The sequence below is a fragment of the Trichosporon asahii genome, assembly GCF_000293215.1.
Source record: "Trichosporon asahii var. asahii CBS 2479 unplaced genomic scaffold scaffold00020, whole genome shotgun sequence".
NCBI classification, from domain to species: Eukaryota; Fungi; Basidiomycota; class Tremellomycetes; order Trichosporonales; family Trichosporonaceae; genus Trichosporon; species Trichosporon asahii.
This window is the reverse complement of record NW_014040904.1, coordinates 132,553-155,626: the sequence shown is the minus strand read 5'-3', so window position 1 is coordinate 155,626 and position 23,074 is coordinate 132,553. Positions and strand designations below refer to the sequence as shown.

The window sequence follows — 23,074 nt, the reverse complement described above, 5'->3', positions numbered from 1 at the left end:
CCTCTCACACAGCGCAGCCCGTTCGAGAGCCCGAGGCTGAGCTCCGCATGCTCCGAGACAGCTTAGTTTATTAGTGCGTCGCGGAAAAGCTCAACGTCTCGATCGCATCGCTCTCTGACTCTTGATGTTTCTTGCCACTCACACCCATCAAACAAGCTTGCGCCCTTGACCCCTCGAGCACCGCATGCCCTCGGCGTCCCCGGTCACTGAATCCACACTCAAGTCATCCGCGGGCAAAGCCCGCAAAGCTCCACTCACCGATGTTGCGGCGGAGACGGTCGGGACCTATGTCCGCTTCCGGCGGTCGGGGGAGCTGCCGCCCCAGTTCCTGACGCACGCGCAGCGCGCCCTCTACCGCCTCGTGAACCTGCCCACCTGGCCTGGGGGCCAGCTCTCGAGCCTGAACGGGGAGATGGAGGCGATCGTGAACTGGCACGTAAAGGATATGACGCCGGGCGACGTCGAGGCGCGCGTCTTGGTGTCGATGAGGCGGGATCTGTCCTCTGTCCGGCCTTTCAGTACGTCGCCACGGGACGAAGGGTGTAGATAGACCCAAGCGCTGACAGGCAGACGGAATAGCGTACAGCGAAACAAGCGTACAGCGAACTCTGGCGCGATCCCGCCCCAATCCGGACGAGAGACTGCTGCCGCGCTCGTGTTCCGGCTCGTCGACGGACTCGAGCTCGACCGCGTTTCCCGAGACAAGCCCGGACCTCAACATAGCGCTCGAGTGGGGCTCGTTCGCGGTCCACTCCCTCGTCACGGCCCACAAGCTCGGCGAGGGCGATCCAAGCGACGTCAGTGCGCGCCTCGCGCTGGCGGAGAATCTGGTCCAGTTGGCCAGTGCGCACGAGGCGTTCGGGACGGCCCTGGGCGCCGTGCTGGTTAACGGCACTTACGCCCGGCTGCTCGTGCTCCGGCCGGGTCTTGTTGCCGTGGAGAACACGGCTGGGGCCGGGTCGAGGCGGGAGCTGAAGGAGGCTCTGGCTGGAACGGAGGCTCAGAAGGCGCAGGGGACGCAAGAAACGCGAGAAACGCAAGAGCGACAGGGATCGCAGAGTGTGGCCGATTTCTGCAACAACGCACGCGTGGGCAGCTGGCCGCACCAGCTCCGAGCCACCGAGCTTGACAGCGCTGGAGCATACTTGGACTGGGCAAGGCGGGCCGTGGACCAGCTGAGGCCGTATAGCGTGCACCACGCCCCGGGCCGACTGGCCTTTACGCCATGGCACGGCGACCGCGTCAACGAGGACATCGACGGGGACGCTACGCCGAAAGCCTCCGCGACACAGCTCCCGGAAGAGGAGCCAGCGACGGATGGGAGAGACGCGCCACAGAGCGAAGACGCACCCGACGAGAAGGAGGAGGAGGACGAAGACGACGACGGGCTCCCCCTGGGCGCCACAGCTCGGAGCTTTAGCTTCGCGCGGACGATGCGGATCTTGACGGACTCTCTGCGGGACTGGCGTGTGGTCGCTGTCAGCCCGGGGTTGATAGAGCAGCTGGCGGAGCGCGTGCTGGGATGATGCGACCTGCTGTATGTTGTACCAATGCATTGCTAGCATCACTAGATCAAGTCGAGGTTGCATCCCGCAGTGGTCCAACCAGCAGAAGGCGTGCTGCGAGTCGCTTCGTTGGTCGCACTCCTCCACTCTTGATCACCGCCACGCCGAGCACCTTCACCTCCAGACCTCGGTCAAACTGCAGCAATCTCTGCCTCTCCAAAGCACATACACTGCTCCCTGTCCTGCTCAGCGGCACCCCCAGAGCCCCAGGCTCCGCGCTGCGCCCGCAAAAGCGTAGGCAACCTCCACCACGCGAAACCACCTCCGCCATCAACCCACCCACCATCTATCTTCCTTCTTCCAACTTTTCTTCGTTCTTCGACACCTTTCCGACCTCCTATGCATGTCCAGAAGAGCCAAAAAGGTCACGACGGGGATCGAACCCGCAATCTCCTGATGTACTTGAATCCCCGAGATGATCTCAGCGATCGAGTCGTAGTCAGACGCCTTGCCATTGGGCCACGCGACCGGGGATGAAAGTTTTGTAGGCAGCCTGGGTAAGTCTTGCCCAGGGTTCAGAGCGCCATGTAGGGACTCTTCAGTAGCTTGCGCATCCTTTGCGGCTCTCTGAGAGCAGATTGGAGGCTCGGAGGCGTAGATAGGAGGCTTCGGAGTAATGTTGAAAGGGGACGGAGTTCAGGGAGGTGAAGATTTTCAGCAAGCGATCATAACCAGGTAGGCCTCCTTATCTTCGTCACGCGAACTCTTTCAACCTTATGCATGTGATAAGCGGCACTCTGTACGTCTGGAGTGCTTCTCTATCGAGATGCAGGGTAGCATCGCCCGTCAGAAGCAGAGCAGAATGGTGGTATCTCCCCTTAGCTGCATTGCCATGCCCCTCGGCGTATGGACGGAGCCGCCGACCCATCTCCCTCCTCGGTTCACCCGCTGAGTGTCGCCCCTCTGCCGCACGCCATCTGCAGCTCACAAATGGGTGTGCTGTGAGTCCCAGCTACCCTGCGCACATCCCGGAGAGCGCTGAGTAGTCCTTTCCGGGCGTCTGCGCCTGGCCGAGGGCAGTATGCGCGAATCAACAAGTCATCCCCGCTTTCCAGGGCTCTCTTTCAAGCCACCCCCACAATGTCAAGGAGTAATGTCGATCCGAACTTGTCAGACCAAGTTCGTTTCCATAACCCGTCAGACTGCCAGCTACTCTGAGCACCCGTGCCACCATCACTCTGATACAGGCACCTCCTTAGGCGCAGCAAAAGCTGACGAAGGTGGGATTCGAACCCACGCCCGAAGACTAGAGAGACCTGCTGGGAGCCCGTGGGAGCTTCGCAGATTGTGTTCCAGATTCGCCTGGATCTAGCGCCTTAGACCACTCGGCCACTTCGCCGGCTGCACAAAGCGTGCACGCAAGGCGGTGGGTGGCATGCAGCCGTTATACAGCTCGGAAATTGCCTGAAAATAGCGCACGCGCTGCTCTTGGCCGGTGCTCATGACTGTGATCTAAGGTGATTAGCGTGGTCGATCACATTGCCGAACTAGTCTAGTGGCAGGGGAGGTTGGTCATTGCTGAACCGGTCGCGTGCTCGTACGAGAGAGAGGGCGATGGGCGCCCGGCTGTCGGACTCATCGGCGGTATGGGCACGATGCATTCCTCAGCACCTGGGTATAACAATGCAAGTGGAGACGTTACCGGCCGAGCTGCTCGCTTGCGGCGCTTATCATGGAGATCGAAAGCGACGCAAAGCGAGTAGTCGTGCACAGCGTACTTGTGGACCGAGATCATGACGAATTGATCCAGATGACCACCACACCACGCCCAACAACTTGCATCACTTTCCTATACATAACTCATGCACTTCTCCACATGAAGTCCATCCCAGGTCTGGAACATCCACAACCGTCGTCGGGTGTGCGGAATCGACCTCAATTTGGGCATCAGGGGTCTCGGGGCAGAAACCCGGTGAATATCGGCCGAAATCAGTCAAATCACGGGAGCCGCTGCTATCTGATAACTCACGCGAGGCACACCCGCCAAGACTTCGGCCGGTCTGCGTTTTGTCGTGGGTCATGCGCAGCCAGACGACCATCGCATGACTTGATTGGGTTCGAGAAAAAGCGGGCAACGTTGCATCTGACCCTTGTGACCCTCACTGCTCCATTCACCATCCCCAACGCCATGCCCAGCAGCGACAAAGACGCGAAAACTCACTCCGAGCCCGACGCCGACCGTGCGCTCGGCGTGATGCCGAACCTGAACCAGGAGAGGGTGGAGACGGAGGCGGTCTCCCCGGGTGTGCTTCGCATCAAGGCCATGGTGGCCGTGATGACGCGCGGGGACTTTGCACTCCTTTGCCTTGGCGTCTTGCTCGTCGCCTACATCCGCAAGTGAGCTTTGCGACTGGCTGCCACTGACGCACAGCCTGAGCGCACTGGTGATGACGCCGTTCCAGGCTGCAGCCATCTCCAGCTGGAATGCAGCCCAGCAGACAGCAACCATCAGCGTTGTCTACTCTGCCTGCGCAGCATCATCGCAGCCCGTTTGGGCCAAGATGATGGACTACTTTGGTCGTCCCTTTGTGGTCTACGCCAGCTTCCTGTTCTACGTTGTCGGGTGTATTATCATGGCAGTCTCGAGCAACGTCGAAACCATGTGCGGAGGCAGGGCAATCTATGTCTTTGGCTACGGGGCCCAGAATTGTAGGCTTCACAGAAGGGCTGAAACTGACGCACAGTGTTCCTGTATGTCATCATTGCCGACGCCACAAGTCTGCGCCACCGTGTTCTCTTCTCATCCCTGGTGTAAGTGACCCAAGTCGCTGCGGAGTGTTGACGAAGAGGTACCTCCCGAACATCATCAACGTATGGGCAGCCGGCGTGGTAGGCGCCAAAACCCTGTCGAACGCCGGGTGGCGTTGGGGATACGGCATTCAAGCACTCGTGTACCCTGCTGCGCTCGCTCCGTTCGTCGTCCTCATGACCAGGCTGATCTTGCGCGCGCGCAAGAGAGGTACCGTTGCCAACATCCCCACGACCGGCGCACTCCTCAAGAAGAAAAGCATGTGGCGTGACATCCTGTGGAAGGCGGACGTGATCGGCCTGTTCCTGCTGTCAGCCGGTATCGCGCTCACTCTCATCCCACTCACCCTCGGAGGAGGCACTTCGGCGAAGTGGAAGACGGCCCCGGTGCTGGCTCCTTTCCTGATTGGTATTGTGGTCGTGGTGCCTGCCTTCATTTACTGGGAGACCAAGGCACCGTACCCGATGCTTCCCTTCTCGCTACTGCGGCAGCGCCACATCGTCCTGTCTCTCTTATCTGGCTTGCTGTCCACCATCACCGGTGCTCAGCAGAGTACGTACCTGTACTTCGCTCTTCAAGTCGCGTTCGGTCAAGGTGTCGAGGGTGCTACCCGCATCTCAAAGTTGTCAACGTTCTCGTCGTCGCTCACCGTTGTCGTCCTTGGCTTGGTACTGATGTACGTCCGCCGACCGAAGCCGTTCGCGATCGCTGGTGCCTGCCTCTACGCCGTCGCGTATGGCCTGCTGTACCACTTCCGTGGAGGACACGACAAGGGAACGCTCGGTGGCCTGATTGCCGGAGAAGTCATTCTGGGAATCGGAAGCGGGCTGAACCAGAACGCTGTTCAGGTCGGCCTACAGGCGGCCGTGCGCCACGAGAACCTGGCGATTATCACCGCCACCTACTTCTGCATGTTCCAGATTGGAGCCGCCCTGGGAGCTGCAATCACCGGCGCAATCTGGACGAACACAATGGAAGCGAGGATCCGAGCTGGGCTCGAGAGTGTTAACGCGCCGAACGCTGCGACTCTCGCGAAGCAGGTGTATGGGAACCCCCTCAAGTTTATTCAGCAGTACAAGCCCGGGACGGAGCTTCGCGCAGCAGTTGACGAAGCCTATCGCTCAGAGATGCGTCTGCTGTGCATCTCGGGTTTGGCTTTCAGCGCAGCGCTCGTCATCGTCTCTCTCTTCATTGGAAATCCGGTGCTCACCGATAAACGTTCCGTCGAGGATGACGACACCGACGACGAACTTCCCAACATCGCTGGCAGATCCCCGACTAGCTCGCACAGCGACCAATATGCAGTGGAGGACAAGGAGGTCACTCAGCAGGCCAAAGCGTGGGGTGGCCGTGGAGCTTAAGGTTAGCATTAGTCCGTCTACAATTCTGCAGATGGCACCATCATTCCAATGTGCGGTATTCACGCTATGCACGCAATGAAAGAAGAGGACTTGACGGCCCGCTCTCGCTTGTAGATAGAGTGCAATTCCACTGTGCGGAATCGCAGCACATGGTGTAGACAGAGTTCATGTCGGCGCTCAGGCCGTGACGATTGGAGCACGAATGCACTAAAAAGCCACTAAACTGACGAAACTTACGAAGTTTGTCCTGTTATTGAATTAGCCCGGAGACCGGGCCCGGCGGTCGGTCCGCGTGGCCGCACCCCCGGTGCGATGGCCGGGCTCGGTGATGCGGCGCCCTCGCCGCTGCCGGTACACCGGCACATAGGCAGAACTGGCTAAACTCCAAGCCACTGACGCACGCATAGCACGGGATGGCACCACGAGCCCATCGTTGTCCCTGCTCCGTGATCAGCATCGGTGCCTTCGGCGAACATTGATAGCGTCAGTTATCAGAGATAGAACATGGGGTTCGGATATACGATGATCAGAGGTTCTGTGCTCCCCTGATCGAACCCTAACGCTAACCTCCGAGGGCGCTCGCTGGCCAACCGCACGATAACGACGTTGAGTCTGGAAAGGCATACTCGCCGTATGAGCACGCGTGCCGCTCGTACAGAACAGTGACCGTCAACCCCACTGGAACGTAGCCCTACCAACGCCTCCGTTCTGAGCACAGCATTGTCGGCCGGTCAGGTATAAAAGAAGGGTGTAAAGCTGGCTTCAAGAAACCTCAAGCTCCCCAAGCTTTCCGTACACACCCAGCTTCAGCTACCCAGCATGGCTTCCCGCATTTGGCTTGCTCTCCTCCTCTTCCAGCTCGCAACCGCAGCTCCCACCCCTGCCGACGGAGCTGTCGCGGCACGCGACGTCGAGGCATTCAGCGCTCGTGACACCCTTCTCGAGCGGGACGGTGAAGAGAATTGGTCGAAGTATGGTACCAACAAGAACTCTCCTCTCATCGGTACCCCTGCCCGCGAGCCTCGCGCTGGCGTCGACTACGTCAAGGCTCTTCTGGACCCGACCAAGCAGCCTGCTCTCTTCAAGGATTCCCCTTGCGACTATGCGTACTCGCGCCAGGCCACGTCGGGCCCCCTTAACCTCTGGGAAAAGGGCTCATCCCCCCTCGTGGACACCAACGTCGCCCAGGGCGGTGTCGGTGACTGCGGCTTTGGCTCTTCGATTGGCGCTATTGCCCTGACTGGCCACTCCCAGTACTTGAAGGACCGCGTGAAGGTTAACGGCACGACTTGGGAATTCAAGTTCACGTGGCTGGGTAAAGACCATATCGTCCGCGTCGACGACCAGCTCCCCGCCAAGATTGGTGGACCCGATTGGTGCAACCGATTCCTGGGCTACCAGCCCGCCGGCCCTTCGAAGTCCTGGTACGTCCCGCTTGTGGAGAAGGCGGCCGCCAAGCTTCTGGACGCATACCCCGAGATCAGGTCTTATCCCGACCAGCCCGGAGGCTACAACGCTATGCAAGGCATCTGGCCCCACAAGGCGCTGGAGATTCTCACGGGCCGCAGTGGTAAGAGGCTCAATCGCGAGTTTACCGGTCTCGACGACAATCTCATCAAGGCCCTTGAGAAGTGCCTTACCGGTCCCGAACCGTGCGTGGTTGGCACGCCCTCTGTCGAGTACGGCGACAATTTCCTCGGCAGTGCTAGCTTCAATGGTGAGGCATGGGAAGTGCCCGACGGAGCGCCGTTTGTTTCTGGCGTCTTTTCGAACTCCACGTCCGCGCCCGATTTCTGGGATTCCATCGACTACGACCTTAAATCGGCCCACAACACCATCGTCCCATCTCACGCTTGGGCCATTGACAAGAGGAACACGAACTATACCCCTGGCGCCGATATTCGCAAGGTCAAGGTCCGCATCCTCAACCCCTGGGGCAAGAATGTCAAGCCCTGGGCTCAGACTAATGCCATCAACGCCATCGACATTTCGTTCTCTACGCTTGTCAGTCTCATCACCGCCCTCTTCACTGTTGAGGACATCTGAGTCAGTCCATTATAGTCATTTGAGAGCTGCCTGTCGGCCGGCCATCATATGGCCCAGATAAGTTCGCGGCGAGGTGAGGTATAGCAGAAGTGAGAAGCATGCAAAGTAGTGGAATCCTGACGCCCTATGAGCCGATACTTACTCATGTAGTGGTCAAATGATGATGGTCGATGCGGCTCAAGAGCCACTAGTTGTTGATGCGGAAGAGCGATGACGTGGGGGGAAAAAAGGGAAGGGGTAACAGAACGCGCGCTTTGGAGGACTGAAAGCAAGAGAAAGCAAGAGGGTGTCGAAGAGACGATTCGAAGAGACGACCGTCAACCTCTGGGTATTCGCTCCAGCCTTAGTGAGTTACGTGGAAGTAGTCGGCCGTTAAAAATTCAAGTCACGCAGGGGAACGCATACGTGGAAAAAACAAGAGTGAGAGGAGGTACAGATGCGGGGCTGAACACGGGGTGCACTGCGAGTTGCCTCCCCTCCACCTCCACCTCCACCCCCACCCGCACCTCCACCCGACACCCTCTGTGGCTCTCTGGATTTCGCGAGTTTCCGATGAAGTTCGCACGTATCCACGCGTCAACAGTATGCAGACGCACTAAAACCACGCGCGAAATATTCCATAACCCATTAAGTACAACTTTACTCGATAAACCTAAATGTGCCACCTGAACGCCGGGTTCTTCCAGTCGAGGTCCTGGATCTCTTTCGGCGACTTGCCCTCCAGGAACTGGTGAACGTCGACCTTGGACCTCCTCTTGTTGTCTGCCTTGAGGTAGATGAGCAAGGCGACGGAGGTAAGGAGAATGGTTGCGTTGCCCGCGAGGTTGAGGCCATTACCGATGGGGTAGTTGGGACTGTCGTTGGGGAGGAAGGACCAGGTGGAGATGAGACCGCCGATGTTGCCGATCATGACGTTCCAGCCGATCGCTGTCGAGCGTGCGCTGTCACTGAGCACGTTGACGGCCGCCTGAGCATTGCAAAGACAGCCGAAGGGGAAGGCGCCACTGACGATGAGGAAGACAGCGGCATAGCGCGCTTTGCCGTCGCCGGTGTCTGTCGCGAGGAACATAATATAGCCGATAATCGGAAGACAGGCCGAGATGATGAAGATCGGAAGACGCTTGTTGATCTTCCAGCTGATAAAGGGAACAATGAGGTTGACCGCGAAACCGACCATGTACGGCGGCACGGTCCACAGCTGCTTGCGAATGACCGAGGCGTTCGGGTAGATGGTGGCGATGATGGTAGGGGTGAAGAAAGCAATACCCTGCACTGTGATGTTGACGAGCAGGAAGATCCAGGACACAGCCATCGTGTTGGGGTTCACGATGCCTCTTACGAGCTTGGTCTTGTCGAGTTTCTCGGTGATCTCGGTGGTTGACACGTTCTCGCTCTTCACGCGGGCAATCGCGAGCGCCTTCTCCTCCGCAGATAACCACCATGCAGTAGAGGGGTGGTCAGTCATCGTGAAGTAGGAGATAATCGCCAGGCCCATGGTGATGATACCCTCAACGAGGAACAGCGAGGGCCACCCGTGCAGACTGCCGATTTTGAGGGTGACGAGTCCTGACGCAAGCAGGCCACCGAACCCGCCAGCAAGCGGAGCCATGGAGAAGTACAGCGCGAGACGGAAGACGAGCTCAGCCTTGCGGTACCAGCGAGAGAGGTAGTAGGCGATACCGGGGAGCACTCCGGCCTCGAAGACGCCGAGGAGAAAACGGACAGCGATGGCGGCGTGGAAGTTCTTCACGAAGGCCGTAGCGAGAGACATGAGCTGGCAGTTAGCATCTGAGACCTCGCATTGGCTTTAGACAGGTAGAGCAGGTGAGAGGTGGCCACAACGGCGCAAAAGCCTTTCGCCACATTCCTGCCACGAACATGAACACCACCCATCCACCGCCGAAAAAGTCGATTTCTGCGCGCATTTCGACACTTACGCCAAATCCAAGACATAGAAAAGGTATCCAGATCTTAGGGCCGAAGTACTTGCAAGCGACATTCGAAGGAATCTCGAAGAAAATGTAGGGAACATAGAAAACAGTGAGGAGGATGTTGTAATCGTACCCCTTCATCTTCAAGTCCTTCTCGAGCCCAGCAATCTTCGCGTTTCCAATGTTAGCCCTGTCGTTAGCTTCTGCAGCTTACACGACCACGTGTCGCCGCCAGACCCGCCTCGGTAGACGCGAAATCGCGAGCTCCATGTCACGTCATCCTCTTTCGACTCGACGATAGCGGTCTCCGGTCACTCCTTCGTTTTTTCTGACATCCTCTTCCTCTTTTCTCACTTCAGAAGACGTGTTCACTCACCGATCGATGAAACAGAAGAGGTAAAGCATTGCAACAGTCGGCACAACCCAAAGATCTATCTTGCGTAGAAGCTTTTTCTCGGCGACGGGGTCGAAATGGAAGAGAACTTGGCCATTTTCGTCGGTGACGGCGTGACCTCGCTCGGCCAATTCTTTGAGATCCGCAGTCACGGGCGAGCCCTTTTCGTTCTCAATCTGCAGGTCCTCGGCCTTGTAGTCGGGCGGTGGGCTGTCCACGGAGTGTTTGGACATGGTGAAGAGGAGGGTGGATGTCGGGAAGTGGTGATGGGCGGCGAGCCGGGACAGCCGGATGGCTTTATACGCCCTCCACCGGCAATCACGATTCCAGAGGGTTTACCGAAACCTGGAGAAGGCGCGACGCGGCTCCGCAGACTCCACTTTGGGTCGGTCGCCTGAGGTCCGAGTCCATTGTCTACGTTGGTCAGCTGTTGTGTTGATGAGAACGGATATCAGCTGAGGACCTGGAATCAACAGGGACATCTTTCACGATTCTGCGCCCGTTCTCGGTTACTGCCTACGCCCACCTGCCAGATCTGGACCGGCGGAGAGGGGCGTCACCCGGGAGGTTCTGGGTCTGAGCTGATGCGTAACTCCACATCCTCCGACCCGCGTCCCTGGCTCCCATGGTCTTGTTTCCCCGCTTGTCCTGGTTGTCCTCGCCAATGTCGTCTGGCTATTGGCTAAGGCACCGGCACCCCGGGTCTTGGCGCCCCACCCTTAGGCGGCCCCGCTTTTCTCCTCGTCGGCCCCAGAATTTCCATTATTTTCATGAAATGCCACACCTCAACACTGGAGCCCACCACGCCTTCAGCATGCCCATCCAGTCCGCTGGCTGCAGGCATGTAGAAGCACAGGTTTCACCTGCGTGGGGGTCCACGGCAACGCCGCCTCTTATGTCGATGCATGGAATGTCGGATGCCCTTGTGAAACACGCGATTTCCACGTGAAGAGCCCTGGCCGGAAACGCCGGCTGTTATCTGAGTTGCCCGCGGCAGCGGAGATCCCTCGGTGCTACCATTTCTGCCCACCACCACTCGGCGTCTCGGCGATCCCGCGGCCCACCCATGGCTTGCCTCCATAGGGCCGCGCTTTTTCCAAGCCGTTTCCAGAGTTCCAAGACTTGTCACGAGATGTTATGACGCCGGATCATGTGTTCGGCGAAGCATTGGGATTGCATAAAGTGACAGCGGAGTGAGTCTCCAACTCCCCATCAACCAGCACTCGAACTCCCGAACTCCAACCACAGTCGACAACACAATCACAATGGCTATCGACAACAAGAACCCCGAGTTCAAGCAGCTTCACGTTGCCAGTGAGTGAAACTTGGCCGTCGGCGCCACTCCACAGTTGGTCGCCACTGCGGAATTTGAGCTCGTGCGCAGCGCTAACCCTCAGTTGTTGGTGGCGGACTTGGTGGCATGGCCGCTGCTGTTGCCATGCGCCGCGCGGGCCACAAGGTCTCCATCTTCGAGCGTCGCGACTTCAAGGTCGAGGTCGGTGCCTCCATTTCATGCGCTGCCAACGGTGGCAAGTGGCTCCGCGAGTGGGGCGTCGACCCTCAGCGCGGCCGACCGGTGGAGCTCATGAAGCTTGTCATGCGCGACTGGGAGACCGGAGAGATCCTCAACCTTTACGACCTGCACGAGTACGAGAAGACCTGGGGAATCCCCTACTACATGTTCCACCGCGTGGACATGCACGAGATGCTCCTCGAGGCCGCTACCTCGCCCGATGGACCGGGAGAGCCCGCCTCTGTCGTCGTCGACCACATCGCCAAGCGCTGCGACCCTGAGGCCGGTATCGTCGAGTTCGAGAACGGTGAGGTCATCAAGGCCGACCTCGTTATCGGCTCCGACGGTATCCGCTCCATCCTCCGCCGCGAGATCGGCGTCACCCCCCAGACCCACTCGGCCAACCAGACCTGCTACCGCTGCAACGTCCGCAAGGAGGATCTCGAGAAGTTCGGCCTCATGCCCGACGCGACCGACCCCGCTATCCAGTTCTGGGGTGGTTTCGAGAAGGGCGACATCAACCGCTACTATAAGATTGTCATGTCTCCCTGCTCCGGCGGTGACGTTGTCTCGTTCTACTGCTTCATGCCGACCGAGATGACCAACCACACCCAGGAGGGCTTCGTCTTCGCCGAGGTTCCCGTCTCAGACATCATGGCTGGCGACTACAAGCGCCTTGACCCCACCGCCCAGAAGCTGATCGAGCACTCGATCGAGCGCATGCCCTGGCGCCTCTACGTTCACCAGCCTTACCCCACCTGGCACAAGGGACGTGTCTGCCTGCTTGGTGACGCCGCCCACCCCATGATGCCCCACCAGTCGCAGGGTGCCTGCACTGCCCTCGAGGACGCCGCCGCCCTCGGCATCATCTTCTCGAAGGACTACGGATTCACGAACAACGTCCAGGCCGGCCTCGACTTCTACGAGCACATCCGCAAGCCCCGCGCCACTCGCGTCCAGGCCGCCTCTGCCCGTGCTACCGAGAACCTCAACGAGCGCATCGGCTTCACCTCTCTCTCTGCCCCCGACGCCGCCCTCGCTGCCAAGAAGGGATACCTCACTGTCAACGAGATGAACGAGTACGACATGAAGGCCCACATCGCCTCCGAGGCTCACAACTACGGCAACCTCTTCAACGCCTCTCCTAAGGCCACCCCTGCCAACGCCAAGCTCGCCGCTGAGGCCCCGGTCCCCGCTACCGCTACCGCCTAATTGCACCACATAGCATTGCATAAAAGTTCGCCATTGTCATAGTATGGAAGAAGTCTCAGTAGTCTCTCCTGAATGTATTTCCGGTTATCACGTCTACTCCACGGTTGCATCATTGACTGCCTGTTTACTTCTCTCATAAGAGATCGTCCGGTTCCTTCCTCAACCATGTCTCATGACCACTTGGGCGACTAAGTGGAGCGCGCCGAGGCCTCACCACCATTTGCGTGCCTTCATTTGGAGCACGATGGGACGCCGGATCTTGCATACATTCCGTGCACTCACTACGGCGCTCCACCAGCCCCACTACTTACGCTCTGGACTGTGGTGACTAGCTTCACCAGCGCCGGCTTCCGCCGGCGCATTGGGAGAGTCACGTGAATCGGTCGCTATGGTGAGAAATGTCGGCCAATCAGAACACGAATCGAAAGTACATCCTCTATAATAGGTTACCTGTTAACTACGATCAGGTCCAACTTTGGACAGCCGTCCTGTACCTTGTGCCGAGATAAGCATGGCATGTAAGTCACGACAACATCCACACGTGGACATGTGCGCATATCGTGACGAACCGAAGTCTGGTGCACACGAGCGTCGCATAGGCATTAGCAATGGGCTATGACAGACAGCTCAGTCGGCACGCTCGGCAACACCGCGACGGCAGAGGGGCCGGGAACTCCGGGCTCGGCAACTTTTCGGATCATGTTATCACGGCCCAGAGTGAGTCTCCCACGTTCCGCACGGCCTGCTGCGATCCTGCAAGCCCCACTGCCTGTACCCCTGCATTCCTGCGCTCCTGCAGTAAGTGCCCACCCTCGGAGGTCCCGCTGCGCCACTGCACGGCAGCTGACCATGGTGACCAAGAGGTACCCGGGGGCTTGCTGCACATGACCAGGCCGCGGTAAAGGCGGGCAGTCTGCGAGCCGATATGTGGGCACACTCGGAGCTCCCGCGGGATCCCCATTTGGTACCCCGTTGGCGGGCCTGGCGACCAGGCGGGGTATAGCCCGTACACCCTGTACACCCGACTGATTTCGAATCACGGTAATCTGGGGGTGACTCCCATGTCCGGCTTCCTGCGGCTCAGCTGAGCGCATCGCGGGGGCCGCATGGCCGAGCCAGGTCTGCGTTGGTCGCCGGGGGTTGCGGCCGGGGTTGGGCAGACGTATAAAGTGTCCCGGATTGAGTTCGAGTGCCGATCAACCAGCCCCACTGGCACATCACTCACCGTCTCTCCTCCTCACCACCAACGATCAATCATGCGCGGAAAGGTTTCGCTTGAGGAGGCTTTCGAGCTCCCCCGCCTCGCTGCCCAGACCAAGGAGAAGGCCGAGCTCTACATTGCGCCCCAGAACCGCGAGCGCTACTTCGAGGAGATCACGAACCCCTGCGGTAACCGTCTCGAGCTCTCGAACAAGCACGGCATCGGCTACACGATCTACTCTGTCTACTCGCCCGGTCCCCAGGGCTACTTTGACCGCGCCGAGTGTGAGGCGTACGCGACTGAGGTCAACGACTACATCGCCAACGAGATCAAGGACCACAGGGACCGCATGGGTGCCTTTGCCGCGCTCTCGATGCACGACCCCAAGCAGGCGTCGGAGGAGCTCCGCCGCTGCGTTGAGAAGTACGGCTTCCTCGGTGCGCTCGTCAACGACGTTCAGCACGCCGGCAAGGACGGCGAGACGTACATCTTCTACGACCAGCCCGAGTGGGACGTCTTCTGGCAGACCTGCGTCGACCTCGACGTCCCCTTCTACCTGCACCCCGAGCCGCCCTTCGGCTCCTACTACCGCGAGCAGTACGCCGACCGCAAGTACCTGATCGGTCCTCCCGTCTCGTTCGCGAACGGCGTTTCGCTCCACCTCCTCGGCATGATCACGAACGGTGTCTTTGACCGCTTCCCCAAGCTCAAGGTCATTCTCGGCCACCTGGGCGAGCACATCCCGGGCGACTTCTGGCGCATCGACCACTGGTTCGAGCACTGCTCGCGCCCGCTCGCCGAGTCCCGTGGCGATGTCTTCGCCAAGAAGCGTCTCCTCGAGTACTTCAAGACCAACATCTGGCTCACGACCTCGGGCAACTTCTCGACCCCGACGCTCAAGTTCTGCGTCGACCACGTCGGCGCCGACCGCGTCCTCTTCTCCGTCGACTCGCCCTACGAGCACATCGACGTCGGATGCGGATGGTACGACGACAACAGGAAGGAGATCACCGAGGCCGTCGGCGGCGACAAGGCGTACAAGGACATTGGACGAGACAACGCCAAGCGTCTCTTCAAGCTCGGCGACTTCTACGACTCGAACGCCGACTAGAGCAGAGCAGAAGCAGTGTATCCACAGCATTCGCACGCATTAAAACTAGCACCACACCAAGTTGTAGCTTTTGGTTCATGAACATCTATACCCAGTCTACTTTCTTGTTGCACTTCTTTGCACTGATCATGCGAGGCAGGATGTCTCGGAGAAGGGCATTTCTAACCTCCGCAGCGTCAGAAGGCCTTTACTTGCGCCGGAGCCTTCGGTATACGCAAGGAGGATATCCTTCATATCCGCATCTCTTGCAAACAGCATTCCCAAGCCCAAGTCCGGTTCGGCGCAGCGCACGCCTGTCCCTTCTTCCCGGCTGTCAGTCTCTTCCGTTAGTCATCGTCAGTAGTATCGGAGTCGAGCGGCTGGCTGCGTCATAGTGCTGCAATCGGCAACCTCACGAGCGGGGAGCCGAGATACGTCTCATTCCGCGCTTTATCACATGACCCCCGCGGCCATCCCCACGTCTCTCAGTGGGCAGCCGCCTGAATTGGGTTGCGCCGTGGGAACGCCGCGGGAGTTGCGGGTAGTCTCCCAGAGAGATACGGAGCTTGGCCAGGCGAACCCCACATCAGTGCCGAGCGACAGCGAACCAGCAGAGCGAGAGGAGGAATGCACACGGTACTCACCAGGTATTCACCGGAGAACGGTGATGAGCCGAGGCTCATTCTGGTTATGCACCGGGTTGTCGCCCTGCGCCGCCGACCGCAGCGTCGGTCCGTCTGATAGGGGATTGGGAGCGACGTCGATTGATTGTTGGATGGACAGGGGTGTGGTGTTGAGCGGACATGCCCACCACACCATCAGTCAGTTCGCTATACCCGCCCCTGGTCGACGCCCAGACCCGCCCTGACCCCACCACCCCTTCTCCGGTCCCCCTCATTCACCAGGTCGTTTCCAGTCCCAGTTGAACCCTGTTCCAAGCCTCAGCCCCGCCAAGGCACCGAGCTATCAGCGACCACCTCACGCACAACCTACTACCACTAATCATCTGACTTTCACAAACGTCACCACCACAACATACTCCACGACCATGGAACTCGACGACCTCGACGACCTCCTCGGCCCACGGCAGATGCGCAATTGCCTCCCATGCAAACAGCGCAAGATCAAGTGTGAGCGCACCGGGTAATCGATATGAGCGTGCTGACGCCAGGCGACCGCAAGATCCCATGTGTGTATACAACAGAGACAGCGAGGAAGACACTTAACTAACTTTAAGGTGGACCATGTGCTCTGCGCAAGGACGTGAAGAGCTGCTCGCCAGAGCTGTCAAAGCTGAAGGACCTGGCCTCGCGCGATCTGGGAGGGCTGTCAGGACTGGGCGACCGGAATGTGACGGCGAGCGAGTTCCAAGTGCTCGTGAAGCGCGTCAAGTCATTGCAGGACAAGGTTGCCGAGCTGGAGAGCACCGTGAAGGCTGGCGGAGGGCGCTCAGCAGCCGGGACGAGGGAGCACACGCCTCCGTTGGGACTGTCTCCGAAGGCGACAACAGTGACATCGCGGCGGCACCAGGGCGAGGACGAGATGGTGTTCGCGCTCGAGGACTTCCAGATGTCGCACCGGATCAACGCGATGCGCAACATTGAATCGCCAGGCGGCACTTCGCGGGAGCGCGACAACCTGTCGACCGTAACGACCGACCACCCCATGGCCTTCCTCGTGCCGCCGGGGAGTGACTACCTGCAGAAGGCGATGCAGGCGCTGCCGGACGAGCAGACGTGCCAGTTCCTCGTGCAGCAGTACTTTGACCATGTCGAGTGGTTCCAGCGCTGCCTGCACTATCCGACATTCATGCGCCAGTGCCGCCAGCTGTGGGCGCGCGAGGCACCTCTCGACCCCGACTTTGTCTGCACGTACCTCATGGTCGTGTGCCTCGGATTGCGGACTGTCGTCGACACGCTGCCGGGCATGACGAATGCGCTCGGGCTGGCCGACAATCTCTACCACGTCGCCGAGGGCGTGCTCTGGATGTCCCGCTTCCTGCACCGGCAGACGTTTGAGAGCCTCCAGGCCATCTCCCTGATGACGGTGTACGGGTTCGGGCTCGAGGACGGCGCAGACGCGACATGGGCGCTGTGCGGCAGCGCGGTCAAGATCGCCCAGAACCTGGGCCTGAACCGCCTTGAAGCCGAGGCGCCAGGGAAGGAGTGGTCACCCCTCTGGCGGTCCCGATTGCGCCGAGAGCTCGGCCGACGGCTGTGGTGGACATTTGTCGCGCTCGACTGGTCCAACGCCATCGCCCACGGAAGCACGTACCAGGTCGTGCCGATGCAGAACCTCTCCGCGCTCCCGAGCAACCTGCGCGACGACCAGCTTGAAGACGACGAGGCTGCTGCCGAGCCGCTATCCGTCTACACTGTAAGTTGCCCTTTCGAGCCGTGAACTGACAAGCAGCCGATCTCGATGCAGATCTTCCGCTTCAGGTTTGTCAAGCTGTACCGCGAGATTGTCGACCACATGATGCAGCACACGACGCCGTCGTACTCGTTCATCCTGCGGATGGACGACTCGATCATCGAGCTGGCCTCGTCTCTCCCGCGGCACTTTGAGGATCCCACCGAGCTGCCGGACGGTGTCGACCCGGCCCTGCTTGTGGACAGCGTGTTCCTCAACATGCAGGCGAACATCCGCCTGTTGCGTTTGCACCGCCCCTTCTTCCTGCGCGGCTACCAGGACCCGCGCTACGAGCGCTCAAAGAGCCGCTGCGTCGAGGCGTCCCGTCTGGTGCTTGGGCTCGTGGACGTTGCACGCCGGCGTGCGCCCAACCTGCTCTCCTTCTGGACCGTGCTCTTCTATGCCTTCTCAGCCGCAGTCCCAGTGTGCATCGACCTCTTCTTCGACCCTGCGCCCGACAAGCGCGCGGCCGTCGAGCAGATCCTGAACACGTTCCGGGAACACGCCACCATCTCCAGTGCAGCCCGGAACAGTGTCTTTGTGCTTGAGCGTCTGCTCGAGCTCGAAAAGCAAGTGCGCGAGGACGACTCGCCGCGCGACGGTGCCGGACCCTCGAAGAAGCGCAGGCTCAGCGGGCACAGCGGCCCCTCCCGAAAGCACGCCGAGGTGCTCCGGAACAGTATCCGGAGCATTCTCGAGAATGCTGCGTTCTCGCAACACCCGAGCACGATCCCCGTGCTTCCGCAGCAGACGGCACCGAGCGAGAGCGCACCGAGCGAGGGGAGCTTCCCCCTCGCGCTCACGCCGACGCTGGCGCTGGACGATATCTGGCCGACAAACTCGAGCTTTGACACGCTCGACACACTCTGGGTCCAGAGCGAGGGCATGACCTGGCCCGCGCTGTAAGCTGGCTCTGTTTTCATGCCATCTTAGGCCTCCACACCCATCGCTGGCCATCACTCACCCTTCTGAGGGAAGTGAGAGGCGATAACATTAGCATCCGTACATCCTCTGTATGTAAACTATGATCTCAGTGGTCACCGGAACGTTGATCCGGCAGAGCATTGCCTCCACTTCATTCAAGACGCCGCAGGAGAGTACAGCGCAAACCCGAGGCCCGTGGGACTCATAAGGCGGGCGCGTGAGGTGAGGGGGTAACGCAAACCCGAACATGCACTACCCCGCGTCCCCGCGTTCTCTGTACTCCGGCATGGCTTGTTCCCCGGATCAGCGGACAGGAGGGAGCAGCGCGGGCAGCGCGGCGGCACCGCGATGTCTCCGTCTGATGTGGGCAAGGAGCTAAGCGCTGAGATGAAACACGATCGTACCGAGTAGGATGGGGGGCCAGTGAGGGGCCCAGCAATTCCCCGCCGTAACAACGGGCACAACGGGCAGTTCAGGACTCTTGCTTCAACTCGGTCCAGTCTGAGCCTGGGTCTGCATAACGGTAGGACGGCAGTGCGGTTGTGTGGTTGTGCGGTACCGAACTGAGGCGGTATGAGTCAGTCACTCCGGTCCAGTTGCTCCGTGGGGCCGCATTCCTAATTAACCCAGAGCGAGACAGGCCCATCACACAAAATTCCAAGACAACCATACAGAGCCTCGTCGGCGTTCCGCGCCCACGAAGGACGGCAGTACGGAGCAGGGACAGCATGATCCATGAGAGTGGACGGATCGCTCGGCCTGCACGGCGGAGAGTCAGGAGAGGCTGGAGGCTTTGGCCAGGGACGAGACCCGCTTGCGCCGCTCGCCGCATCCGGGTCGGGAAAACTGACCCCAGCGTCGCTTCGGCTCCGCGGCGACTTGTGCACACGCTGAGTGGGCGATCTGTCTGGATGGCCTCGGTGGCTCGTTACGATGCCCCCACACTGCCAGCGAAGTGCCAGGCCCGGCAGGCCCGGCGAACTGTATCTCCATCCTCTCCCTCCTCACCCCCCGCCTTACAGTGCAAGCGATATGTACGGCATGCTGGGTGCGTTGGTAAGGTACTACGGCGTCTCGCACGGACGGCGGATGTGGCCGAGCACCAAGGCAGACCATGGCCTGAGCACGGGCTGAGCGCAGAAGCAATGCATGGGTGCACGTGAGCGCAGAATGGGACGGAAAAAGACATCCACCGCATGTAATCCAGGTCTTGGCCCTGCGCTGCCGCCCTGCTGAGCCCTGCTGTGGCCCTGCTGAGCCCTGCTGGGTCGCCGGCTGACTACGGCTGAGAGCGGCAGTTGGCTAGAGGGGGGATATCGAAATCCTAGGAATTCCTTGCGGGGGCTAACTATAGCCCACCCCCCACTGGAAGGGTCATGTGAGTTGGCCTCGCCTTATCTCTGCTTCCCACTTGCACTGTCGTGTCGTCAGCGTTACGACTGGGCACCAAGGTACATGCGAGGAACCGATGGGTCGTCGTGCATAGATGCAGAAGCTGGTGCAGCCTGGTTGGCAGCGGATAATTGCGGTCTTTGAGATGAAGGGCAGCGTGAGGGGCGTGAAGCCGTCCCTGTGGAGCAATGTCAGGGCTGACCTCAGCACCTGGGCATCTGCGCCGCGGGATTCGTCTAGCGGCCCAAAATTTCGCTTTTGGCTGCAAGTCAGCATCCGGTCAAGCGACCATGCAGATCCACTAGAGAGAAGAGTAGTCGCCGCTGACCCTTATTCCCCTGCGCACGCCGCGGTATCGGCCGTTGGGATGCACGCTGACTCGGCTGGAGCCACTCCCATTGCTCGATTAAACTCCAGGTACAGTCAGGAATGCAGGGCACAACCAGGGACCGGCGTGGGGTCTACTACGCTCCTCAGCTGGCAGCAGCTCGTAGATCCGCGGCGAACTCTGACTCAGACAACCGCCCAGCAAGCGCTGAGCCATCCAGTGCGGGCTTACGTCTGTCGGCAAAACTTCACCCACCTGGCCACCTGGCACAAGACCGCTGCGACACCTGGGACCACACCTGCCCCTCTAGCGCGGATTTGGGTCGGTCGAGCCCCGCGCCGAGTCCCAAACCGATACGAGTCGCTGCCTACCCTTCGAGCAGGACCCAAACCCAACAAAAGTAGTGCCAGAAGCGGATCCCCTCTCCTCCCCACTCAACTCTCTTTTCACCACCCCCGTCCACCGTACTCAGACGACCGAGGACAGATACGGCCCACCCCCTCCTTGCCTGTCACCTCCTCTCGACACTTGGCGGCAACACGCTCCGACCTTCCGACCACTCACTTCCTTCCTCTTTTTCCACCGACACATCCCCATCCGCCGACAACCACCACGACAATGTTCGGCTTCTCGTCCGACAAGAAGTCTGACGGCGGCGGCACGACTGTCGAGCCGGCGTACCCGGCCACTGACGTTGAGAAGTCGTCGCCGGCGCCCTACGACCCGAATGAGCTGAACGAGCGCGGCGAGATCGAGGGCGGAGTCAAGCGTCAGCTCAAGCCCCGTCACATGGCCATGATTGCCATCGGTGGATCCATCGGAACTGGTTCGTATCAAAGGCAGCTTCGGCCTACCATGCTCGGAAGAGTAGGGTAGTTGGGGCTCGGTTTTTTACCATGCTCGTTGCGCGAGTAGTTGGGAGGAGAGGGCAAAGCTTACCATGCTCAGGTCTTTTCGTCGGATCAGGCGAGGCGCTCGCCAACGGAGGCCCCGTCGCTATCTGGCTCGCATACTGCCTCATGGGCACGATGGTGTACGGCATGATGGTCTCGCTCGGAGAGATGGCGACGCTGTTCCCCGTCGCCGGCGCGTTCACGCACTACGCGACTCGTTTTGTGGACCCGGCTCTTGGTTTCGTGAGTGTTAGATTTTCGTCGGCTTGGCGCACGGCATACCCCGCTCGCACTCCGCAACTCCCCTGCAACTCCACTTCGCCGATCCGGCACCGACAACCAGCGCTTGGCTCAGCCAGAGGATTTGTGTCTCGTTAGGAACGGGCGTTTAGGGGTCTAATTTTCCGCCTGTGTGCCGCAAGCCCCCGGATCTCTTCTCGGATCAAGGCCGAGAGGCGGCAGACGCGGCAAAGGCGGCAGACGCGGCGCGAGCGAGGCGTCCACCCCGCACTCGTCGACGACGAGAATAGAAACAGCGAAGTCAAGAGCTGACCAACTAGGCTACCGGATTCAACTACTGGTACTCATGGGCCATCACGCTCCCGACCGAGCTCGTCGCCGTCGCGATCATCATCGCTTACTGGGACGCGGACACGAACCCGGCTGTGTGGATCACCGTGTTCATGGTCGTGTGCTGGATTGTCAACTTCTTCGGTGCCCGCGCATACGGTGAGACCGAGTTCTGGCTCTCGACGATCAAGGTCATCACCATTGTCGGTCTGATCATCCTCGGTCTCGTTCTCATGTGCGGTGGTGGCCCGACCCACGACCCCATTGGATTCCGATACTGGCGCAACCCGGGTCCGTTCAACCAGATCACGATCGATGGTGGAGAAGGCGTGATTCCAGGACACTGGGGCCAGTTCCTTGCCTTCTGGTCGATTCTTGTCCAGTCCGCGTTCTCGTTCATCGGTACCGAGATCCTGGGTACGACGCTTGGTGAGGCGCAGAACCCGCGCAAGTCGGTTCCCAAGGCTATCCGCCGCGTCTTCTTCCGTATCCTCCTCTTCTACGTCCTCGGCATCTTCTTCATCTCGGTCCTTGTCCCTTACAACGACCCCCGTCTGCTCGGCGGTACCGGTGACGCCTCGTCTTCGCCCTGGGTCATTGCCATTGACAATGCCAAGATCAAGGTCCTGCCCCACATTGTCAACGCCGTCATCCTCTCCGCCGCCTTCTCGGCCGGTATCTCGGACGTCTACGCCGCCTCGCGTACCTTCTACGCGCTCGCGCTCGAGGGACAGATGCCCAAGATGTTCCGCTACTGCACCAAGCGCGGCCTGCCCATCAACGCCATCATCATCACGTGTCTCTTTGGCCCGCTCGCGTACCTGAACACGGGCGGAGAGAAGGCGCAGGAGGCGTTCAACTGGCTGTACAACCTCGCCGCGATCGCCGGTATCGGCACCTGGTGGACGATCCTCGTCTCGTACCTCCGCTTCTACTACGGCATGAAAGTGCAGGGCCTCTCGCGCAACGACCTCCCCTACAAGGCGCCCCTCATGCCGTACCTGGCGTGGTACTCGCTGATCTGGTTCACGCTCATCCTGCTCTTCAACGGCTTCCCCGTCTTCCTCAAGGGCAACTGGGACACGTCGTCCTTCTTCGCCGCCTACATCTCCATCCCCATCTTCATCTTCGCGTACGTCATCTGGAAGGTCGTTAAGCGCACACACACCGTGCCCCTCAAGGACATTGACTTCCACACCGGCCGCCGCGCACTCGACACCATGGAGCAGGAGGACGAGATGACCTACAAGCCCGAGGGATGGGTCCAGAAGTTCTTCGCCTTGCTCTTCTAAACTGTGCAAACAGCAGCAACTGCAATCAGCAATATATATCCACAAATATCCTGCCTGCCCGTAGACGAGTGGTCTAGTTTCTCTCTTTCTTGTACGGTGTATCTATCATTATGCATAATCATTGCATCACTGCGAGCATGACACAAGACGAGCGGAGCGAGCCCGTGTGATGGTGGCAGATCTGGTCGCACAAGGCGATCT

At 59.8% G+C, this 23,074-nt stretch overlaps 9 protein-coding genes and 2 non-coding genes across 11 annotated transcripts; 7 read left to right on the top strand and 4 right to left on the bottom strand.

The window, feature by feature from the left end:
- Window positions 1-184: 184 nt before the first annotated feature.
- A1Q1_00380 (uncharacterized protein) lies at window positions 185-1,526 on the top strand (the record flags this gene model as incomplete). Its single annotated transcript, XM_014326029.1, has 2 exons — window positions 185-518; window positions 580-1,526. The coding sequence occupies 2 exons, from the start codon at window positions 185-187 to the stop codon at window positions 1,524-1,526; spliced, it is 1,281 nt and encodes a 426-aa protein (XP_014181504.1).
- A 401-nt stretch (window positions 1,527-1,927) lies between these two features.
- Window positions 1,928-2,034, bottom strand: A1Q1_t121. The gene has a single exon. It is a non-coding gene; the product is annotated as a tRNA-Arg (tRNA).
- A 743-nt stretch (window positions 2,035-2,777) lies between these two features.
- On the bottom strand, window positions 2,778-2,904 carry A1Q1_t120. The gene has a single exon. It is a non-coding gene; the product is annotated as a tRNA-Leu (tRNA).
- Window positions 2,905-3,693: 789 nt separating this feature from the next.
- A1Q1_00379 (siderochrome-iron (ferrioxamine) uptake transporter) lies at window positions 3,694-5,675 on the top strand (the record flags this gene model as incomplete). The annotated part of the gene is made up of 3 exons (XM_014326028.1): window positions 3,694-3,902; window positions 3,943-4,214; window positions 4,387-5,675. The coding sequence occupies 3 exons, from the start codon at window positions 3,694-3,696 to the stop codon at window positions 5,673-5,675; spliced, it is 1,770 nt and encodes a 589-aa protein (XP_014181503.1).
- An 819-nt stretch (window positions 5,676-6,494) lies between these two features.
- Window positions 6,495-7,721, top strand: A1Q1_00378 (uncharacterized protein; the record flags this gene model as incomplete). Its single annotated transcript, XM_014326027.1, has 1 exon — window positions 6,495-7,721. One exon carries the CDS (start codon window positions 6,495-6,497, stop codon window positions 7,719-7,721), a length of 1,227 nt encoding a protein of 408 aa, XP_014181502.1.
- A 652-nt stretch (window positions 7,722-8,373) lies between these two features.
- On the bottom strand, window positions 8,374-10,279 carry A1Q1_00377 (MFS transporter; the record flags this gene model as incomplete). The annotated part of the gene is made up of 3 exons (XM_014326026.1): window positions 8,374-9,526; window positions 9,600-9,842; window positions 10,029-10,279. 3 exons carry the CDS (start codon window positions 10,277-10,279, stop codon window positions 8,374-8,376), a joined length of 1,647 nt encoding a protein of 548 aa, XP_014181501.1.
- Window positions 10,280-11,311: 1,032 nt separating this feature from the next.
- Window positions 11,312-12,771, top strand: A1Q1_00376 (uncharacterized protein; the record flags this gene model as incomplete). Its single annotated transcript, XM_014326025.1, has 2 exons — window positions 11,312-11,360; window positions 11,444-12,771. 2 exons carry the CDS (start codon window positions 11,312-11,314, stop codon window positions 12,769-12,771), a joined length of 1,377 nt encoding a protein of 458 aa, XP_014181500.1.
- Window positions 12,772-13,373: 602 nt separating this feature from the next.
- A1Q1_00375 (uncharacterized protein) lies at window positions 13,374-13,865 on the bottom strand (the record flags this gene model as incomplete). Its single annotated transcript, XM_014326024.1, has 1 exon — window positions 13,374-13,865. The coding sequence occupies one exon, from the start codon at window positions 13,863-13,865 to the stop codon at window positions 13,374-13,376; it is 492 nt and encodes a 163-aa protein (XP_014181499.1).
- Window positions 13,866-14,027: 162 nt separating this feature from the next.
- On the top strand, window positions 14,028-15,083 carry A1Q1_00374 (2,3-dihydroxybenzoic acid decarboxylase, putative; the record flags this gene model as incomplete). Its single annotated transcript, XM_014326023.1, has 1 exon — window positions 14,028-15,083. One exon carries the CDS (start codon window positions 14,028-14,030, stop codon window positions 15,081-15,083), a length of 1,056 nt encoding a protein of 351 aa, XP_014181498.1.
- Window positions 15,084-16,110: 1,027 nt separating this feature from the next.
- On the top strand, window positions 16,111-18,380 carry A1Q1_00373 (nucleus protein; the record flags this gene model as incomplete). The annotated part of the gene is made up of 3 exons (XM_014326022.1): window positions 16,111-16,192; window positions 16,300-17,438; window positions 17,490-18,380. 3 exons carry the CDS (start codon window positions 16,111-16,113, stop codon window positions 18,378-18,380), a joined length of 2,112 nt encoding a protein of 703 aa, XP_014181497.1.
- A 1,555-nt stretch (window positions 18,381-19,935) lies between these two features.
- Window positions 19,936-22,873, top strand: A1Q1_00372 (amino acid transporter; the record flags this gene model as incomplete). Its single annotated transcript, XM_014326021.1, has 3 exons — window positions 19,936-20,944; window positions 21,067-21,254; window positions 21,572-22,873. The coding sequence occupies 3 exons, from the start codon at window positions 19,936-19,938 to the stop codon at window positions 22,871-22,873; spliced, it is 2,499 nt and encodes an 832-aa protein (XP_014181496.1).
- Window positions 22,874-23,074: the final 201 nt, after the last annotated feature.